The 18,859-nt window shown below is 44.9% G+C and overlaps 1 protein-coding gene across 8 annotated transcripts in view; it reads right to left on the bottom strand.

Moving 5' to 3' along the window:
* The window catches only part of MARCHF1 (membrane associated ring-CH-type finger 1), a 156,571-nt gene that overhangs the window by 56,844 nt on the left and 80,868 nt on the right, over window positions 1–18,859 (bottom strand). For 5 of the 8 annotated variants that reach the window (XM_048509811.1, XM_048509810.1, XM_048509812.1 and 2 more), the window contains one exon: window positions 13,926–13,976. In XM_048509811.1, the coding sequence (XP_048365768.1) occupies window positions 13,926–13,976 (51 nt within the window). Of the gene's footprint in view, window positions 1–12,824; window positions 12,901–13,925; window positions 13,977–18,859 lie in introns of all 8 variants that reach the window. The other 3 variants (XM_048509815.1, XM_048509814.1, XM_048509809.1) reach the window with 1 other exon arrangement.

The following is an 18,859-nucleotide window of genomic DNA, read 5'->3' as shown; positions in this document are numbered from 1 at the left end:
GCTTGTACCTATATGTTATGAGGTAAGTCCGTGTTCTCTAGTGAAAATCTATTGTTTGCACCAAACCACTCCCCACTTTAACACTTCACTTCAATGCTTCCCTGGATCAATTTTACTCCATTATTGTGTTACTTATGTCCTATATTCTTTCTTGCTTGCATGAAGAAAACTGTAAGTGGTTGCTCTTTGAGGACACTGGCAGCAAGTCTAAAAAAATTATTCAGAAGTAAGCCTCCTAGGGAAGTGTTCTTAGGATTGCACCTATTTTTTCGAGTGTGCAGATGGCAATGCCCTACAATGATGAAGTTGCTGAGCCTACGCATCCCTGTCAAAATTGTATTTAGAGTGGACATTTCCCCCCCAAACTATTTTATAATGCCCATAACGGTCAGCCAGTGTTTAACTGCTTTTACTGTTTGGTCTTTTGATAGTAGAGAATCTCTCTGAATTTTTTTAATGAGACAGGAATCAGAATTTGCTAAAAGTGACACCTATCCACCTGAGAGGAGGGGGCTGATATTACTATATGGAACAGAATGGTTGATTGACTAAAGAAGCACCTTTGAATATGGGAATCTGTCTCTCTAAGGGGTGGTGGTGGTGCGGTTCTTATGTGGAATGACAGATCCACAGCCTTGCTTAAGTGAAAGGCCTTGCTAATATATATAAAAATAAAGCAAGTATTACAAATATGTCATAAGTCTACACTGCTCTTTCAATAGAAGAATAACTGAACTCAGTTGTGTTGTACTTGGAATTTGTAACCATTTGGGAACCATTTGCTATTTTAGTAACAGCCATCCACATGATAAAATGCCAAGCACTCTGTAGTCAGGAAGAGGAGTGATACTTTCCCACTGTTCTATCACTGGTGCTACAGATTCATACAGTGCCAGAGCGAACACTTTTTTTTATAAAGTTGCTGTTGATAGATAATTCAAAAGAGCACCACATTGTTTGTTGCCTCCTTTGAAGCGTGCTCTCCTTGTATAAATGAATATCTACAGAAGCAGTAAATTTGGTGCATGTGGGAAAAGATTTACAATAGCTTGCTAGGCTATCAGGTTTACCCCTGCTTTCTCAGACACACAGTGGCTGCCATGCCGCCAGGTATAAAAAGTTAATGTAAAGCAACTCTTTGATGTAGTGTTCTAAACTTCATATCTTGTTCAGCAGCTTGGTCAGGGATGTTTTGTGGCATCAAAATGCTGCAGTTTCTTCCCTGCTTACTCACTTCTTCATTTTCATTCAGACTCAGGAAATTAATTTTTCTTTCTGAATAAATAGAGTTGTTTTCCCCGTCATCTAATCTCCAGGCACCCAACGACTATTATTACAAACCGTATTAATCTCCTTCCCTAATCTCCTGTGTTCTTAGCACCACATATATTACAAAGGTTGAGTATCACTATATGCAACCTGCTTTTAATATTTCAACATATAAGGCGCCATTATATCAAGAGTTCACAAAACGAATGAAGGAGATACAGCAAGTCAACATGTCTCAGGGAGGAAAGGGTGGGCATAGTGTGAAGGGTTTTTTTTAATGCACACTTGCAAAGCTTTCAGATCCACTTTGCTGCTTACTTCAGTGGGACACAGAATTCTCCCAGAGTGATAAATATTATTACATTATATTATAACATTACTTGACACTTCTGTTTTATGTATACCGTATATACTCGTGTATAAGTCAACCCGCATATAAGTCGAGGCACCCAATTTTACCACAAAAAAATGGGATAACTTATTGACTCGCATATAAGTTGAGGGTGGGAAATGCAGCAGCTGCTGGTAAATTTCAAAAATAAAAATAGATGCTCGCCCTCCATCTATTTTCCAGCACCACGCGCGTCTCCTGGCCGGCCGGCCGGCCACTCACTCCCGAGCACCACCAGCCAGCCTCCTTCCCCGGGCAGCACCAGCCCAACCGAGCGCGCGCGCAGCCCCCCTGGTTTGTCCCACCACCAGCCAGCCTCCTTTCCCGGGCAGCACCAACCTGACTGTGCGCGTGCACAGCCCCTGCCTGGTTAGTCCCACCACCAACCAGCCTCCTTCCCCGCACAGCCCCCCCTGGTTTGTCCCAGACTGAGGGGAGGAGCCAGCGAGGCGCTCGGCAGCTGTGGCATTGAGATGTGGCACGCCGCCCCACAAGACCTTCTGCAAACTGACTCCACACACACGAAGGTGAGCGGGGAGCCCCTGCAGGCTGCCCTAGCAAGGGTTACGGGTGGGAAAGGCAGAAGGGCTGGGGGCTGACTCGCGTATAAGTCGAGGGGGGCTTTTTTCAGCACCCAAAAAGGGCTGAAAAACTCGACTTATATGCGAGTATATACGGTACTACTGATTTGTTCCAAGCTATCTAACAGTCTTTGATGGTCACAAAAGATGAGTATAAGTTTTTAAATAAATAAAAGTACATTTTTTAAATGGTGAAACCATGAGGTGTTTTATATTCAAGTATGGTCAATCTCTTGCCCTCAGGTTAAGCTGTTCTCAGGTATTAGATCCCTTCTGGTTGTAAGTTCTTTGCACAATGATGGATAGTGCCTGCAAGGTAAGAAAAGATGCCTACAGGGATAAGAATGAGCACCATACCTTACACTGCAATAAACAGAGTTGGCAGAAAATTACACACTGCTTCTTAACTTGAAGGCATTTCCTGAATGCCTCCACTTTTTCTAGATCATATCATGAATGTTTAGAACTGTAATGAGGCTGTCTATGTCTCACAGAGGACTACTTGGATTGGCGGAGAGAAAGGAAAATCGTCATTATGTGTGTAAAGTGCCAATTACACATATCTTATTGCAGTTTTCTGGATCAAAATATTCTTCTACTATTTGTCTACTCCTTTCAGTAGTTACTGTTTGTAACATTAGATTCTTAAGACATTTTCTTAATAGAAAAATGTGAGAAATGAGCTCAGTAATGATATTTGGACTGCACAATTACAGGCAAGCTGATCATGATGTATGTGTACTTAAGAGAATATGGACATTAATCTGATGGCAACTACAATCCTAGTTTTCAGAAGCAACACGTGGTAAAGTTTGATTATCTTAAAAAAGGAAGAATATGACAATAAGGATATGACAGTATTATTATCATTTGAGCCATGTTTCTGCTTCCCAACTTAATTTTATGAAACTTTTGAGATAAAGGCCCCTTTCACACTGCCATTCCAAACCAGTTTTTAAACGCTGTTGGCCCGATTCCAAAGAAAGAGATGCTGGAACTGCAGTTTTATATGGCATATTTAAATCCAGTTATGAGTAGTACCTGAATCACTCTGCCCATTTCAAACTGGGGCACTTTTGAATGCTGGTAATGTAGTATTAAGTTGTTATACTGATCTAGAACTATAGCACAAAAAGAAAGTTTTTTTAAAAAAAGTCTAAAAAGAACGCACCATGAAAAAAGTGGCATTTTTCAGAAGCACCTAAGACATTTTAAATGCTACACTGCTGTGCGACAGAAACACACTCAGGCCCCTTTAAAAACAGGCCTTCACCCACACACAGTAATGGCGGTTGTGGAATCAAACACTGTTCCTTCAATTCACATACTGTCACCATTTATTCAAATTTGTAGATAAATATAATAAACTAGCAGGGCACCCATGCTTCGCTACGCATAATTCATCACAGGCTCTCTATGAATTTTGGGGTGACATTCAACATACTTATTTACAGCTTGTTTGTGAACTTTGGGGTGACATGCAGCATATTTCCTCACAGCCTGTCTGTGGACTGATGGGTTTGTTTTTGCATTATTTTGCAGCAGCTTCCTGTAGCTGTCTTTTTCTAATGCAATGTGTTATTGCTCTTTTTCACCTGGTGGGCTCCAAAAGACGTCATTTGGAAGCAGCCGTTGTATTTTCGGGATGCAGAAAGGAAGTGTTCTGCCATTGGATGCTGATGAGTGAGAAGGCTGTAAAGAGGTTCAGGGTAGGGTTGAAGGGCAGGGAGCTGGACTGTACCACCACTGCAGCACAATCCTGGGGACTCATCCCGCCACTTCAGAGCACGACACCAAGCACAGGGTGATCGGAGGCCGAGAGCAATAAACTTGTCTCCACAATAAGCAATCTGATATCCATATGCAAAACCCGACAAATGTTTAGTAGTCCAAGGTGATAGTGTGGTTTGTAATCTATTTTGATAGTATTTGGCTGTAGCGGTGTTGTTAACGTGAGGGTGGGTGGAGGAGTACTTTTTCACAGCCTGTCTGTTAACTTTGGGGTGACATTCAGCATGCTTTTTTGCAGTCTGTTTTTGAACCTGGTGGTGTTTAACTGTCACCCTTAGAATGTTTGTGCAGCATGTCTGTGGACTCAGGTATTGGTTAGCCCTTAGAATGTTCGCGCAGATGGCCAGAGATTTTATTTATTTATTTATTTATTTTTCAGTTTTATAGACCGCCCCATCCCCTGAGGGCTCTGGGCGGTGTACAACATAATAGCCATCATATACAAATAAAACAGATAAAACCTTTAAAAGCAGCGGTAAAATGAGAGACTAAATATAATAGTTAAAATTAATTTGTAAAATGGCATTACAACAGTAATTGTGTAATAACGAGTAAAACTGAACATTTTGAAAAATTCTTAGTGAGCACCTAAACCACATTTATTTATTTATTTATTTATATTTCAAATTTATAGGCCGCCTCTTCCCCAAGGGGCTCGAGGCGGCTTCCAACATGGCTGTTCTCTGACAGCAGCTCCAACAGCATAAATTAACACATTTAAAATCCAGCATAAATTAACACATTTAAAATCCAGCAACAATCATATACAATTTAAACAATAAACCAATAAAACGGTAAAAACGGGCGCCCAATCCCAAGGCTAAAAGGGAGAATTAAATAATAGAAGAGGAAAGGGGGGGAGCGGCGGGCCCCAGGTGGAATCAACAGTGGGCCCGACCGAAATAACAAGGGATGGAGAATGGCAGCCTCAGTTTTAATTCCGATGTTTCAGTGGGGGGCAGTAAAACCGCGGCCAGCCTCTCCAAAAGCCCGGTGGAATAGCTCTGTTTTGCAGGCCCTGCGGAACTCACCAAGGTCCCGCAGGGCCCGGACTGATGGAGGTAGAGCATTCCACCAGGCAGGGGCCAGAGCCGTAAAGGCCCTGGCGGGTCGAGGCCAGCCGCATCGTCAGCGGGGCCGGGGGTCACCAGCAGTTCAGCCACCGCTGAGCGTAGTGGCCTCACGATGGGACATAAGGGGTGATGCGGTCCCGTAGGTATGAGGGCCCCATGCCGCGTAAGGCCTTAAAGGTTATTACCAACACCTTGAAGGCGATCCGAACTCCACTGGGAGCCAGTGCAGTCGGCATAGAACAGGGGTGATATGATCCAACTAATCACCACCTGCCAGAAGCCGTGCAGCTGCATTCTGGACCAGCTTCAGCTTACGGATCAATCGCAAAGGAAGGCCCGCGTAAAGCGAAGTTACAGTAATCTAGCCTCGAGGTGACCGTCGCATGGATCACGGTGGCCAGGTCGGGCCGGGAGAGATAGGGGCCAACCGCCAGCCTGGCGAAGATGAAAAAACGCCAACCTGGGTTACATGGGCCACCTGGCTCTCCATTGTCAAGGCAGAGTCCAGGCGGACCCCCAGGCTGCGGGCCAGGGATGTCGGGGCCAGAGTGATCCCTTCTAGAATAGGCGGCTGGAAATCCCTCGGTCTCTCCCGGCCCAGCCAGAGGGACCTCCTGTCTTTGTTGGATTAAGTTTTAACCTACTCTGCCTCAACCAACCAGCAACCGACTCCAAACAATGCTGTAGAGCCGCAGAGGGCGGAGTTAGTCCCCTCTCCATCAACAGAATGAGCTGGGTGTCATCCGCGATATTGGTGACAGACCAGCCCAAAGCTCCGCACCAGCTGAGCAAGGGGTCGCATGTAGATATTAAATAAGAGCGGGGAAAGTAAGGCTCCCTGGGGAACCCCACAGCTAAGTGGAGCCCTTTGGGAAGCCTCGTCCCCGCACCACACCTGCTGACCCCGACCCTGGAGAAACGAGGCAATCCATTGAAGGACGGTGCCCCGCACTCCAGAGGCTGCCAGGCGGTGGATCAAAAGGTCATGGTCGACCACATCAAACGCTGCTGTGAGGTCAAGTAACACAAGCAGCGCCCGATCCGCCTTGGTCTAGCTGCATGCGGAGCATATCTGTGATGGCGATGAGGACGGTCTCCGTCCCATGCCCAGCACGGAAACCGGACTGGAAGGGATCGAGCACCGATGCGTCCTCCAGGAAACCCCTGAAGCTGCTCCAACACCACTCTCTCAATTACCTTCCTGAGGAACGACAAGTTCGAAACGGGACGGTAATTGGCCAGATCGCCAGGATCTAAAGATGGTCTTTTAAGAGTGGGCGGACCACTGCCTCCTTCAACCCACCCGGAAACACTCCTTGCTCAAGGGAGCAGTTGACTATATTCAACAGGTGGGGTCGTAACTCCCCCGGCAAGCTTTTATCAGCCAGGAGGGGCACGGATCCAGAGGGACAGGTAGTAGGTCTAACAGCAGCTAGGGCCCTGTCAACATCGGACTCGGGCAGAGTAGGGAAAACCGGTCCAAGTTTGGACCCAAAGGCGGCGAAGGAGCCTCGAGGTTCCTTTACTGTATCAATTGTGGTCGGAAGGTCCCGGCGGAGAGACGCTGACTTTATCTGCAAAGAAGCTCTGGAATGCCTCACAGCCAATAGCCAATTGAGAATTTGTAGACCCCTCCACCAAAGAGGTGAGGGATCGAACAATCGGAAATAATGGTGCGGGGCGGGGGCTAGCAGATGCGAGGGAGGACGAGAGATGGGCATTCTTCGCCCTCCGGGGATCGCCAACTCATAGGCTTTCATAAGCGTCCTATAAGTTGTTCAAGGCGCTTCGCCGTCGTGAGACTTCCTCCACACTCTCGCTCTAGCCGTCTGAGTTCCCGTTTCATTTGGCGCAGCTCCTCGGTATACCAAGGAGCCCGTCGTGAACGGGGGCGCAGAGGGCGCCTGGGAGCAATTTCCTCGATGGCGTCGGGCGAGCCTGGAATTCCAGTCTGACACCTGCTCATCGAGGGTGCCAGGAGGCTCAGGGTCCCGCCAGAGCATTCAGGGAACCTGTCGGTTCCATAAGTCTTAATGGGCGGACAAAAATAAGTCCGTCGCCTAGACAGGGTTGGGACGGCGGGTCCACCCGAACCTTCAGGGCAAAATGGTCGGACATGGCACTCTGCTAACAGAGGATACGCACTCATATTCACTCCTGCCCCAAAGACCAGATCCAAAGTGTGACCAGCTTCGTGAGTGGCGTCGGTGTTTAGAAGGGAGAGTCCTAGCGTCGCCATGGATGACAATTCAGGTCCACAGCCGCTGAACAAGAGGCGGCGTCCACATGGACATTGAAGTCCCCAGAACAATAAGTCGGGGAATCGCTTAACGCCCACTCGGCCACCGCCTCCAGTAGCCCGTGGCAGGTCAGTCGCCTGGTTAAGCTAGGTGACGGTACACCAGGAGAACGGCCAACCTCTCCCCAGACAGCCACTCCAGTCCAGCACATTCGAATCCGGGAATTTGAGGGGCAGGGGCTGCCCTGAAGGCAATAGAATCTCGGCTGAACATCTCCACCCCTCCCCGGCCCTGTGTTCGAGGCTGGTGGACACAGGCGAAACCTGGGGGCGTGATCGCATTCAAGGCGACTGTCTGCGCCTTCTCGCACTCCAGGTCACCGGTGATGCAGGCCAGGTCCATTAGCTGCGCCTCGAGAAAGTCTCGAAGTGTCGCGGTCTTATTATTAATGGACCTGGCATTTATCAACACCAGGCTCGAAGCAGGGTATACCTGAGACTCTCTGCCGCATCTCTCGGGATAGGTCGGAGGCCAGAAAGGGGACGAGCATAATTGTATCTCCTCCCCTTTCTCTCATATGGCCCCCTCCTACCCGCGTATCTACCCCGTCCCCACACTACTGGGATCTCCCCGCCCCCCCGCACTGCCCCCTCGCTGCCGTCTCCTCCCATAAAACAGGCCTAGTAGACTAACAATTTCCTTATAGTAAAACCTACTCTAACCTAACCTACACCTATACAGATAGATAGGTAATAAATTATTTAATTATTTAACTATTGATTGATTGGCTGCCTAGGGTCATCCAGCACTTCTGCTATCTAGTCGGCAGCCCACGCTCACAGATAGAGTACAGTAATACTAATAAATTCCAGCAAAGTGCTATACTAGCTAAGCTAACTAAGCTAATAAAGTGCTAGTGCATCAGATGACAGATAACTTCCACTAATCTAACTAGGACTTAATATTAAACTACCACAGGCAAGGCTGGACTAAACTACTTACATTTAATGTATTGAATAATGCTACTAGCTCTATTTTCTTAACCTATAACCACTAAAGACTACAGTTCACTCTAAGTTACAGGTGAAACATGAATATATGAGGGCGAAGGAGGTGGAACTTCACGGTCCTCAGCAGGTTCTCCAACAGTCTCCCAATGCCCTCACCACAGGGTACTGTAGATGTAATGAGATTTAGTTGGACGGTAGTAAATATCAGTAACCAGGCGCTTGGAAGGTGTCGAGAAGTCACAAAAGGGGCAGTAAGGGCCAGTAGAGGGCACCAACGGGTAGCAGAAAGAACTGCTGTTGCTAGTTCTCTATGCAGACCTTCTCCCACTGTGCTCCTCAATACATACAGTAGTGGAAGCGTTAGCCAAGCGGCAAACAGGGGGCCTGCACACCCCAAGTAAACCACTCGTACATCAGTCCACGCATGTACAAATCGCTCTTGAAGCCACGGCTTGTTTGGCCCTCTCACCGCCAGCCTGTCGTGTCTAATCGGGGCAACAGCTTTATCGTTTTTCCTGGACACATAATGAACCGGTGTGCCAAATTTCAACTGTGAACGTTTGGTGGTTTTTGAGTTCTTTTGATGAGTCAGTCAGTGAATCAGTCAGTGGTTTTTTCCATTTATAGATGTAGATTGTGCGTGTTTATTTCTCTTAGACACACAGCCCATAGGGTTAAACAAAACTAGAAGTTAACTCTTTATGATATTAATATAACACTTGAGAATGTAAGATAGAAATTACAATGTTTCAGTTCAATTGAACTTTTGAATTGTGTTCTGTTTCCTGCAACTGGAATCCTCTGTTACAAATTCACTATTTTCAGCCCAATATAACCAGCTCTTCTCCACAGTTTCACTCAGTCAGACATCCTCCTTTTCCCTCTCAGCTTCCAGCTGCCAATTCCCAACTGCTGTTTTACAAATGTTTCTCCAACATTCTGTCAGCTCTCATTGGTCACTTTTAGGCTGCTTCCCCATGGGCCAAAAAATCTGGTAAAAGGATGGTAAAAACAGTGTTGTAGGCAGGGAGTTCGCCCGGCCATCACTGTAGAAACAACGCTGCAGCAATGCGGCAATGCTCCAGCGAGTCCACAACAGTTTATCGAAAGTCGCTCACCAAGCATGTCTTTTCAACAACAGAACTCCACGGTCAGCATCGTGCGAAGCGCCCACCAGGAATCGGTGCAGCAGAGCCTGCCCCCCCACAATGGCGACCCACACTGGCCAATCCTGGTGCTGAATGCCCATGATGTCATCCCAGGGAGAAAAAGAATGTCATTTGCAAAGCGCAGCCATGCGAGGCACCAGGGTTCAGTCGATGCGCTACCTGTCTACGGAGCGCCCGCCCATGTGAATACTCCATTGCTGCAGCGTTACCAATAACACCAACGGCACAACGCTATAATTGATTGTGCAGAAACAGCCTTAAGGAGAAGCAGAATCTATCCTGTCCACCATACTGTGAAAGTGTCAGAATGGTCCCATTCTGCCAGCGGGTAGGAGAGTCTAGACTGATGGATGCTTATTCTCACCCAGGTGTCAGCTATCTCCTGTTTCTGCCAGTTGTCCTTGAGGTTTCAATCAAACCACTATCAGTGTGAAATGCCATCTCCCTTTGTACTTTCGATTTCCTTTGTATAGTCTCGCTTTGATTCTGCGGGAACGGGGGTTCACACCTTTTGGCCGTAGGGGCAGAGGGAAGGGGAAGCCCAAGCATTGCCTTGTGACTCTTTAGAATTGTCTATTGCTTGTTCTGATTTTTGGTTTCCCAATAAAGACTATAGCTTACATCTACAGTTTCCTTGTTTTGGACTGAAGTCTGACATTAAGCCACTAAAGACTAACTAGCCCCCTAAATGCAGACTGTGACATGGCACATAAAACAAGGGGAAAGTAAAAATGTCGCTGAGCATTTCCAACCTCTCTGAGCACAGCTAAAGTAGCTCTTAGAATTTCACACAAAATCTGATAATAGAGGAAAAATACCCTGATGGAAAAGTGCTGAACTACAGAACCTCCAGATCCTCTGTTCAACATTTCCTGCTGTTCCTTTCCTTTCCTTTCTATTCTTTTATTTTTTTATTCTTAGTTTCTTTTTTTTCCTGTCAAGTGTTTTCAGCTCTTCTCTAAATAAAAAGAGGCATTTTATATGTTATTTTTTATGTTCCCTTCACAGGCAGATTCAAGAATTTAGCTCCAATTTTATGAAAATAAAGTCGGTGACTATGCACATAAAATTTAAAGGCTAATAAGCTCGACAGTCTAAAGCCAACATATAATATAAGTATTAGAATTCAACTGACGAAACTGAAAGGATCTGTTTTAATTCAATCCAATTTCCTAGAGGTGTTTTTGCTTTTATTAAAAATGATACTTTGCCCTTCAATGTACTCTTTCATCTCAGCATCTTAGGGTATTTTACAAGCTTTAATTAAGTCTCACAAAACCTCCACCATACCTTTCAATCTACTCTTTATCTTGCACTATGGTGCAAAGAATTAAAGCTTAGTTAGTTAAATTGGAACTGAGACTCAAACTATAGTCGTGCATCACTGGCTGTTTTTAGTTCATTATAATATAATGACTAAATCCAGGAAATTGCTGTAATGGCAAGTATTTAAGGCAACATGCAGCATGTCCCTACTGCATTAAGACTCACAATAAAGTTACCCAACACCTTCTGCTGGATAATAAAAAGGGTCAATTTTATTTTATTTATTAACATTGATCAAAAGTAGATTTATGGCACCTGACTAAAAACCCTTTCCAAGTCTAAATGTAGTGAGGGTCATTTGATGGGATACACAAGAGTCAGGCTTATTCTGGTTTGTGAAGTGGCATAGTGCCAAGGGGCTGAGGGGGGGGATGCACCAGGCACACACTGGTATGGGGGCGTGGCGTGGGTGTTCTGGGTAGGGGCAGGGGTGTGGCAGGGGCATTCTGGGGTGGGGCAGGGGCATTCCTGGGCAGGCAGGGTATGACAGGGGCATGGGGCACACACATGCCTCAGGCGTAGTTCCCTCTTGCTCTGGCCATGGGTTTGTGCCCCCTGAATTTACAGGCAAGGCTCCAAGTTGTGAGCCATCATACAAGTAAGGCTCCTTGTCAAGCCTTCATGATATTCAAGGAATGTGTGCCACTTTCAGTCCCACGAGCTGCAGGGTCAATGGGTCAAGGAAAATGACACCTCTCGAGGGTTTCCTGTAGCAGGTCCATCAAAACACTGAGGCCCCAGTCCTGATCTGAGGGTTAAGCATTCACTATCCAAATAGCATCCTGAGGTGTTCACCAAAGCTGCACCATGTCCCATTCAAGTAACATGACCTGCACTTTTACTGGCCCAGGGGGAACCAGCTTGCTGCTTGGTCAGCCTCTACTTTCAAGAGAGGCCATGCCACAGATCCCCCTATAACTAAACACGACCCTGCCAGCCAAATCAGCAAGGTGGCCATGACTGGTTCCTTAATCCAAGCAATACTTGCATGTATGCTCTGCCTCTGCCAAGCTCCATGCTGGTCCCTGCCAGTCAAACCAGGAAAGTAGTCATACCAGGTCCTCAAAGTCAGCATGGCAACACTTGCTAGAACTCCATGCCTCTGCCAAGTGCATCTGCAACAATCTCAGCTGGACCCTACCAGCCACCAACAGAATACGCAGCCAAGCCCCAAGCTAGAAGTTAAAATGGCAGTGTCTGTAGGAACCCCTCTGCCTCTGTGAAATGTGTCTACATTTTCCATCTCTGGGCCACTTGTCAGGATCAGGAGCACTGCTTATGCACCAGCAGTTGACACACACTCAACAGAATTTCTGTTACACCTTAAAATGTATGATATTATAGTGATACAAACTTTTATGGACTTCATCAGACACATGATATACATCTTGTACTATGCACAAACTCAGGTATAGAAAAAAAATTGGAAGCAACCAGATCATAAGCTCATTAAATGTAAAGACTGTCATTTTTCTGTTGAGCCAGTACATACAAATACACATCATGGAAATAATACTATTTTTCCTACAAGGCTAATTTAAAACCTGAAGAGATTTCATGTTGTAGGGATAATATCATCAATCTCAAAAAGGATCTAAATTCGACAGAATAAAATTATTGATGACTTCTGGTTAATTTCATGCTCCTTTTGAAATCTATCCCCCTTTCCAGTGGTGACTGTAAAGTCAGCAGCACAGTATTTTAGAAAACTGAACAGTTGTCCCATAGGTTTCTAATTGGTGAACTTTTTTTCCAGATTTGTTTCCACTGGCCTGTTTGCCCTATGTGAACAGTCGAAGGGCATTATTCCCAGGTAAAGGAACAGACTGCACTGGACGATGTCCAGGTAAATATATTACTGCTTAAAAATACTCATCAACTCACCTCCTCCCATCTATCCCTACCTCCTCAAATACCCATTTATGCATCTGAAAAGAAGAGGGTTCAGTCTAGGAAAAAGAATGTCACAATAACCTTTTTTTTTGTCTGTAAGATGCTATGGGACGCTGCTGATCTCTGGCACTTCAGGTAGATAACATCATCAGAAACACTAGGATGGCAAACAATATTAAGCCAGATGCTTAGTATTCTTTATCATGGAAATATTATTAAAACATGTCATAAACGCCCTTTAAGCAACATAGGATGTTTCATCTCCCTCTTCCATCAGTAGACATCTCATTTATCAAAATTCCACTTACTCTTGATCAAATAATTATATATATATCCACATCAGTGTAACATTTTAAAAGCAGAATTCTCATTTATCTTGCATTCCCTTTACCTGGATGCTTTGTATAAATGATAAACCATTCAGAAAAATTATAAAATTGCTAATGTGCAGATTGAGTAGAACTTGATTAAAAAAATATTTAGGAAAAAAGTCTGTTTGTTATTTTTGGTATCAGAAATTGAGAACCAATTGAAGCAGATAACAGCATTCTCCATCATTGTTTCAATGTTAAGGACTGGAATTTTAAAGTGGGTAAGATTTTAACTATAATTGATATATATTTATATATTTTAATTGACAGTATTCCTCGTTGTTAGCCAGTCTAAGCCTCAATATACTTGAGAAAGGGCAGGATAAAAATAGAATAAAATAAATAAATCTTTTAAATTATGCAACTGAAATGTGGGTAATACATTGTAATCTACCATATTCTGGAATATTTTCTATATATTCAATTGGCATTTCAGTTTTATTAAATTGCATTGGTAGGCGTGTGAATGTATTTTGGGAAGTGGGTGGGGTTATTTCATTGTTGTGATTTGAAAAATCTTTGGCTCCATTGTTGGAAGGCACCATTCGTCTATTAGGGGGAAAGATGGGGTGTAAACATTTACAACGAATGTAACGCCAAATGAATGTAAAGCCTAATGAAATCAAATTTGCTATTAATTTTAAAAGAAAAATACTTTGAATTGTAAAAAATAATTTCTGCAATAGCAACAATGTTTTTGAAAGTCAAAATTAATATGCAGTAATTTTGCAATATTTCTCAGTATCAAAATACAGCGTAAACAGTGCAGACACATCACAAGTGGTCTTCCTCTGAATTACTTACAACTTACCTTTGAAATGTTACTTGACCGACTTGTTGAGCGGCCTGGAGATTTATCATTCTGCAAAGAGAATTGAAAGGATTGTTCAGTTTTTTGGAGATAGACCATAATGAAATTTATATACGTTGGTTCTTTTGTTTTTGTTTTTTTCAGTTGTCTAAAACTTACAAAGTTAATGGTAGATTTTTCTACAGTACATACACAGATGAAATTAATTCTTCACTGACATTGCTGGAACAGAGAAATACACGAGTCTAACCTCTGAATTCTACTTAATTATCTTTCTGAATTATTATTACATGTGAAAGAGGTGTTTAAATAATAGTAAAATAATAGTATAATAAGTATAATAAATAATAAGAGTATAATTTAGTTTATTATCCTGCTCCACTTCCACTCTGCTCCATCCCTACTCACGCTTGTGTCACACAGTACCTCAGTGCAACAACGTGAGGATTCTGTTCAATTAGAGACAGCATGTTAAACAGAATGACAGAATACATACTGGGATGACCACACACTCATTCCTTTGTAAATAAATATAATGGGTGCAAAATAATGTTTATTTATTCCTTTATTTCCATATCTATATATTGCTGCCATCAAGAATTTAACCAAACCCCTTTTTATTTTCTCTTAAATGTGTCTCTCAAAGCAGTTTCAAAGGGCTATGATGAAATTACTATGAATGAAATTACTAATGCAGCTTGTATTTAGCAAATTAAAAGTTTATATAATTATTTAGTGTAAAGATTACAAAAATACAATAAATACAACAATCAGAGGCAACAACTTCTGAGGTGACTTCCACTTCACATTAATCTACTCTCTCACTGCTTTACATCCCTTGATACTCTATTAGGATTTGACTCCATTTCTAGTCTCTCGATGGCCCTTTCTGCACTTGCAAAAAATGTAAAGCAGATGTGGATTAATGCTATGTGGAGCAGCAACCGAAACTTTTTGTTGCAAATTTTTTCTTACACACTTCAAACACATTCCATGGAAGGTATCCAGTCCTGCTTCTGATTCAAGAAAGCCGGCATTTCCACAATACCGTAAATTTGAATTGTCCTCGATGTCCTGATTGACTGTCATGCACTGCTGGGACGGGCACTTTTCGAATGCGTTGCCATGTGACATGGCAATGAGAAGATGACACTCCTGTCTTCCTATTGGCTACCATTATCTCATGCTTTCTCGCGGAGTATAACGAGATCTCAGAAACCTTCCTTCCAATTTGACATCCTGTGCTTGTGTTCTGCATTCCCACACATTAAGCCTTGACTTTTTTTTTTGTAAAAAAGGGACATTTTCCATCAGATCTGCTGGCAACCCAAAAGCATGTAGAGAGATCTTTTTAATTTACAATGGAGTGGCTCTTTACAACTGAGCACAAGACATCCATCAGAAACAATGTGTTTTTACTAGCAGCTTTGGCAGGATGTGTGTTTGTGTGTGCACGCGCTTACTGACCATCAGCAAGAAGCAAAGAAAACCTAAATAGCCTTGCTGTACAAATCCACGCCATACAAGCTCTGACCCACAAACCTGGGTAAGCCAGGATCCCATCAGGATCCCAGCAAAGCGATCCCAGTTTCTTCCACACCCAAGCAGCTCGTTCTCAGCAGTGCTGGCACCAATATAAGGTTGAACATGAGCGTTTTGAGTAACAGGTCTTGCTTCTCCAGCATCATTCAGCCCCCACTGTACATCGCCCTCTACAGTTGACTAAAGGCTCCCCCAGAGCATGTGCAGACTACCCCACGAGTGATGACCTGCCGCCAGTCCCAGCACGTTCAGGATTAGAGGCAGAGCTGTCAGAAGCATTTGAGTTTCATTTTTAATTAAATTAAGTACTTGCCCAGCAGACCGACTCTTTACGCAACGCCACAAGCCAAGCATCCAGGCAGGGATGCAATGATTCCCTTCCGCAGCATCCAACCCTGCCCCCCTCCCCAAGCCACTCCCTCAAACCTAATGAGACAGGTGTCGCCCTCCCCAGCACAGAAGCCAGCCTCGCCGCCTCCACCTTGCCGAACAGCCGCCCCCGTGTAACAGCAGGGCGCCCAGCAACCAGCCAGTCAGCCAGCCAGGTGGGCCCCTGGCTGCCCATGCACCTGGCCGGCGCTGAGCCTGCCCGGGGTTCGCAGTGGAGCCTGGGTGTTCCCTGCAGCACCCACCAGCACCCACATGCTCTCCCCACACCAGCGGCCATGGCCACGTGCTTCCTCAAGCAGCCTGGGAACCAGGCGAGAGGGGCAAAGACTGCAGTGGAGCCACCAGAGGCCTCCAGCTGGGGTGTCCAAAAATAAATCCCGAGCAGGGAAAGAAGGAAGGGCAGAGGGGAGGCAAAGGAGGGTGGCTGCACAAAGCCCCTCAATCAGCTCCGGTGGCGGCCACTGATGGCTCGGGGCAGGGCAACTCCTCCGCCCAGCCACCAGCGCCTGCGAGCCCAGCCATGCCTCGCCTGCCTTCCCCAGCGCTCTTGACCATCCGCGGCTTGGCAACATGCATCATGGCTGCGCAGTGCGGACGAGCCTCTCCCTGACCCCCCCTCCGGTTCCCCAGCCGGACCCCCATACGCAGCCCCGTCCAGACGCCAGCAGGCGAGGGTTGGGGAGGAGGGAGCACTGGATTTTTTTTTAAAGGGAAGTGCTAATAGTATTTAGATAGCCCCCACCTCCACTGTAGCAGAGAAACCCTTCCTTCTACAAGAGCGTCTCCAAATTACATGCTGGTTGCATCCAAAGGGGTTCTGCCTCTTATGGACAGCCTCCCCTGATTAAACGGTATAACAATGAGCCGTGTTCCCTTCCTGCTGATCCAACAAGTGCTCGAGATCTCTTGCTCTTGCTATGCAGAGATAATGGGAAGCATGACCAACCGTGAGGAGCAGTAAAAGGCAAGTGAGAGCAAATCGAAACCAAAAAATCTGCGCGCGCAATGCCAATTCAGTAGTGGCTTCCGATTGGCTGGGTTGAATTGTGTCACCGCTTGGGCGGGCATGTTGAAAGTGGAGCAGTCGCAAAGGTATAACAAACTAGCCAGGCACATCTGGAGTTAAACCATGTCTTTTGAAAAAACTACATACATCCAGGAGCGGGGGAAAGTGAGGTCAACGGTCAGATATGGGACAAATCTCAAAATGAACCAAACTGATCCATGACACGGGGCTAGAGAGTGTGGAAAACTTGCAGAAAACGGAACTGTCCCAAATAATAGTTTTAGAACAAAACTGGAGTGTGAAAAGGGCCAATGTTTCTACCTATTTCTTTGGGCAGTTCTACATTCGTATAACACTAGGCTGTTAACATCATCAAGCCTCCTTCTCACTATTGGTACAGACAACTTCTCTCTCAGTTCAGCACAGACTCTTCACAGTCACTCTCCAGTCACTCTGATGGCTGCTTCTATTGGAGAAAAAATAGTTGGAAAGGGAAATTTGAAGTAGGAAATAAATGTTTAATGCCTTCCCCTTCTTCAGCACCTTCAAGACACTCCCTCCCAAAATCCAGATGCATTGTTATCCTTACAAACACTCAGCAGCTACCTTGTGGAGGGAGAAAAGCCTTGGAATAGAAGAGCAAATGTTCTACTCTAAATAATCTCCCTTCCCCAGTATTTTATTACTATTAGAAGTTACAGTTGGCTCTCAATATACACAGATTCTGGGCTTGCATTAGAACCAACTCTATTAATATTTGCAAGTTTTACTCAAGTTTTTTCTCTATCTCTGTATGTCTGATCTTCCCACTTTGTTCCAGATGTTTTTAAAGAAGTGTTTATCATTTGCCGTGATGCTTTTAGCAACCTGCTTGTCAAACTTTCTTTCTGCATGCTTAATTATCAACTTACTGTTCTTTTGCCAAAGTCTGTGGTCCCTTCTGTTCAGTTCATTGAGACAGACCTTTCACTTTTTAAAAGAAGCCTCTTTACTTGATGTAGCATCCTTCAGGCATATTTTTTGACCTTCCTAATCTGGAAAATACATTCTATCTAGGCTTCAATTAGTGTGGTTTTAAATAGTTTCCAGGCATCCTCTAGGGATTTAATTCTCTTATGTTTTCTTTTCAGTTTCCTTTTAACTATTCCCTTCATTTTTGTAAGGTTCCCTCTTTTGAAATCCAGTGTTATAGCTTTGGACATTAGGCATAACTTTTCATTGACATGATTACTGAACTTAATAGTACTGAGATCACTTTTCCCAACTGGTACAACAGCCTCTACATCTTTCACCAAGTCTTGAACCCTGCTCAGAACCAAGATCACTACCCCTCTGGTCAGCTCTGGGGAGGGGGGGGGGGCTCCAGCTTCTCCCTGGCTGATACTTGAAGCTGTTGTACCCACCTGCCCCTTGCAGAAACCTAAGTGGGGGACAGTTAGATGTTAGATATGGGCAATCAGTTGGCAGCCACTAGGGAGATGGGAGGCAGGGTGCAGGAAGAGGAGGCAGCAGTCAGCACAAATATTCCAAATCCTCTCTTCAATGAGGAAAAAGGGAGGGAGGGGCAGCCAAATGCATCTCCACATGATCCTCTCAAGTTGTGCCCAAGACTTGACCCCCTGAGCCCCACCTCATGACTCCTACAATTCTGAGGTTGACTGTCTCAGAACATAGAGGTTCCTTGTACTCACCAGTGAACAAATATTTATGAACATAAAATGTCACCCCTCCGCCCTGCTCAAGGAACACCTGGAGAATGAGCCCCCTCTGCTCCCCCCCCATTATAATCTTGTCCAGGTGCTTGGTTATAAATCAGGCTGTAACACAAAGAATTATTTTCTGGGAGCGTGCCCCATTGAATAAAACAGCATTTACTTCTGAGGAGACGTCCTTAGGATTTCGCCCTAACTCTCTCTGTTGCAATTTATGGACTGTTCAGATATTTATTTTGTTGGTAAAAACAAAGAAACTCTTAGAGGCACCCAAGCAGAGGTGA

Source organism: Sphaerodactylus townsendi, linkage group LG10 (genome assembly GCF_021028975.2).
Source record: "Sphaerodactylus townsendi isolate TG3544 linkage group LG10, MPM_Stown_v2.3, whole genome shotgun sequence".
In the NCBI taxonomy this organism is placed as follows: Eukaryota; Metazoa; Chordata; class Lepidosauria; order Squamata; family Sphaerodactylidae; genus Sphaerodactylus; species Sphaerodactylus townsendi.
Note: the sequence above shows the minus strand (reverse complement) of the source record. Positions and strands in the feature narration are given on the sequence as shown.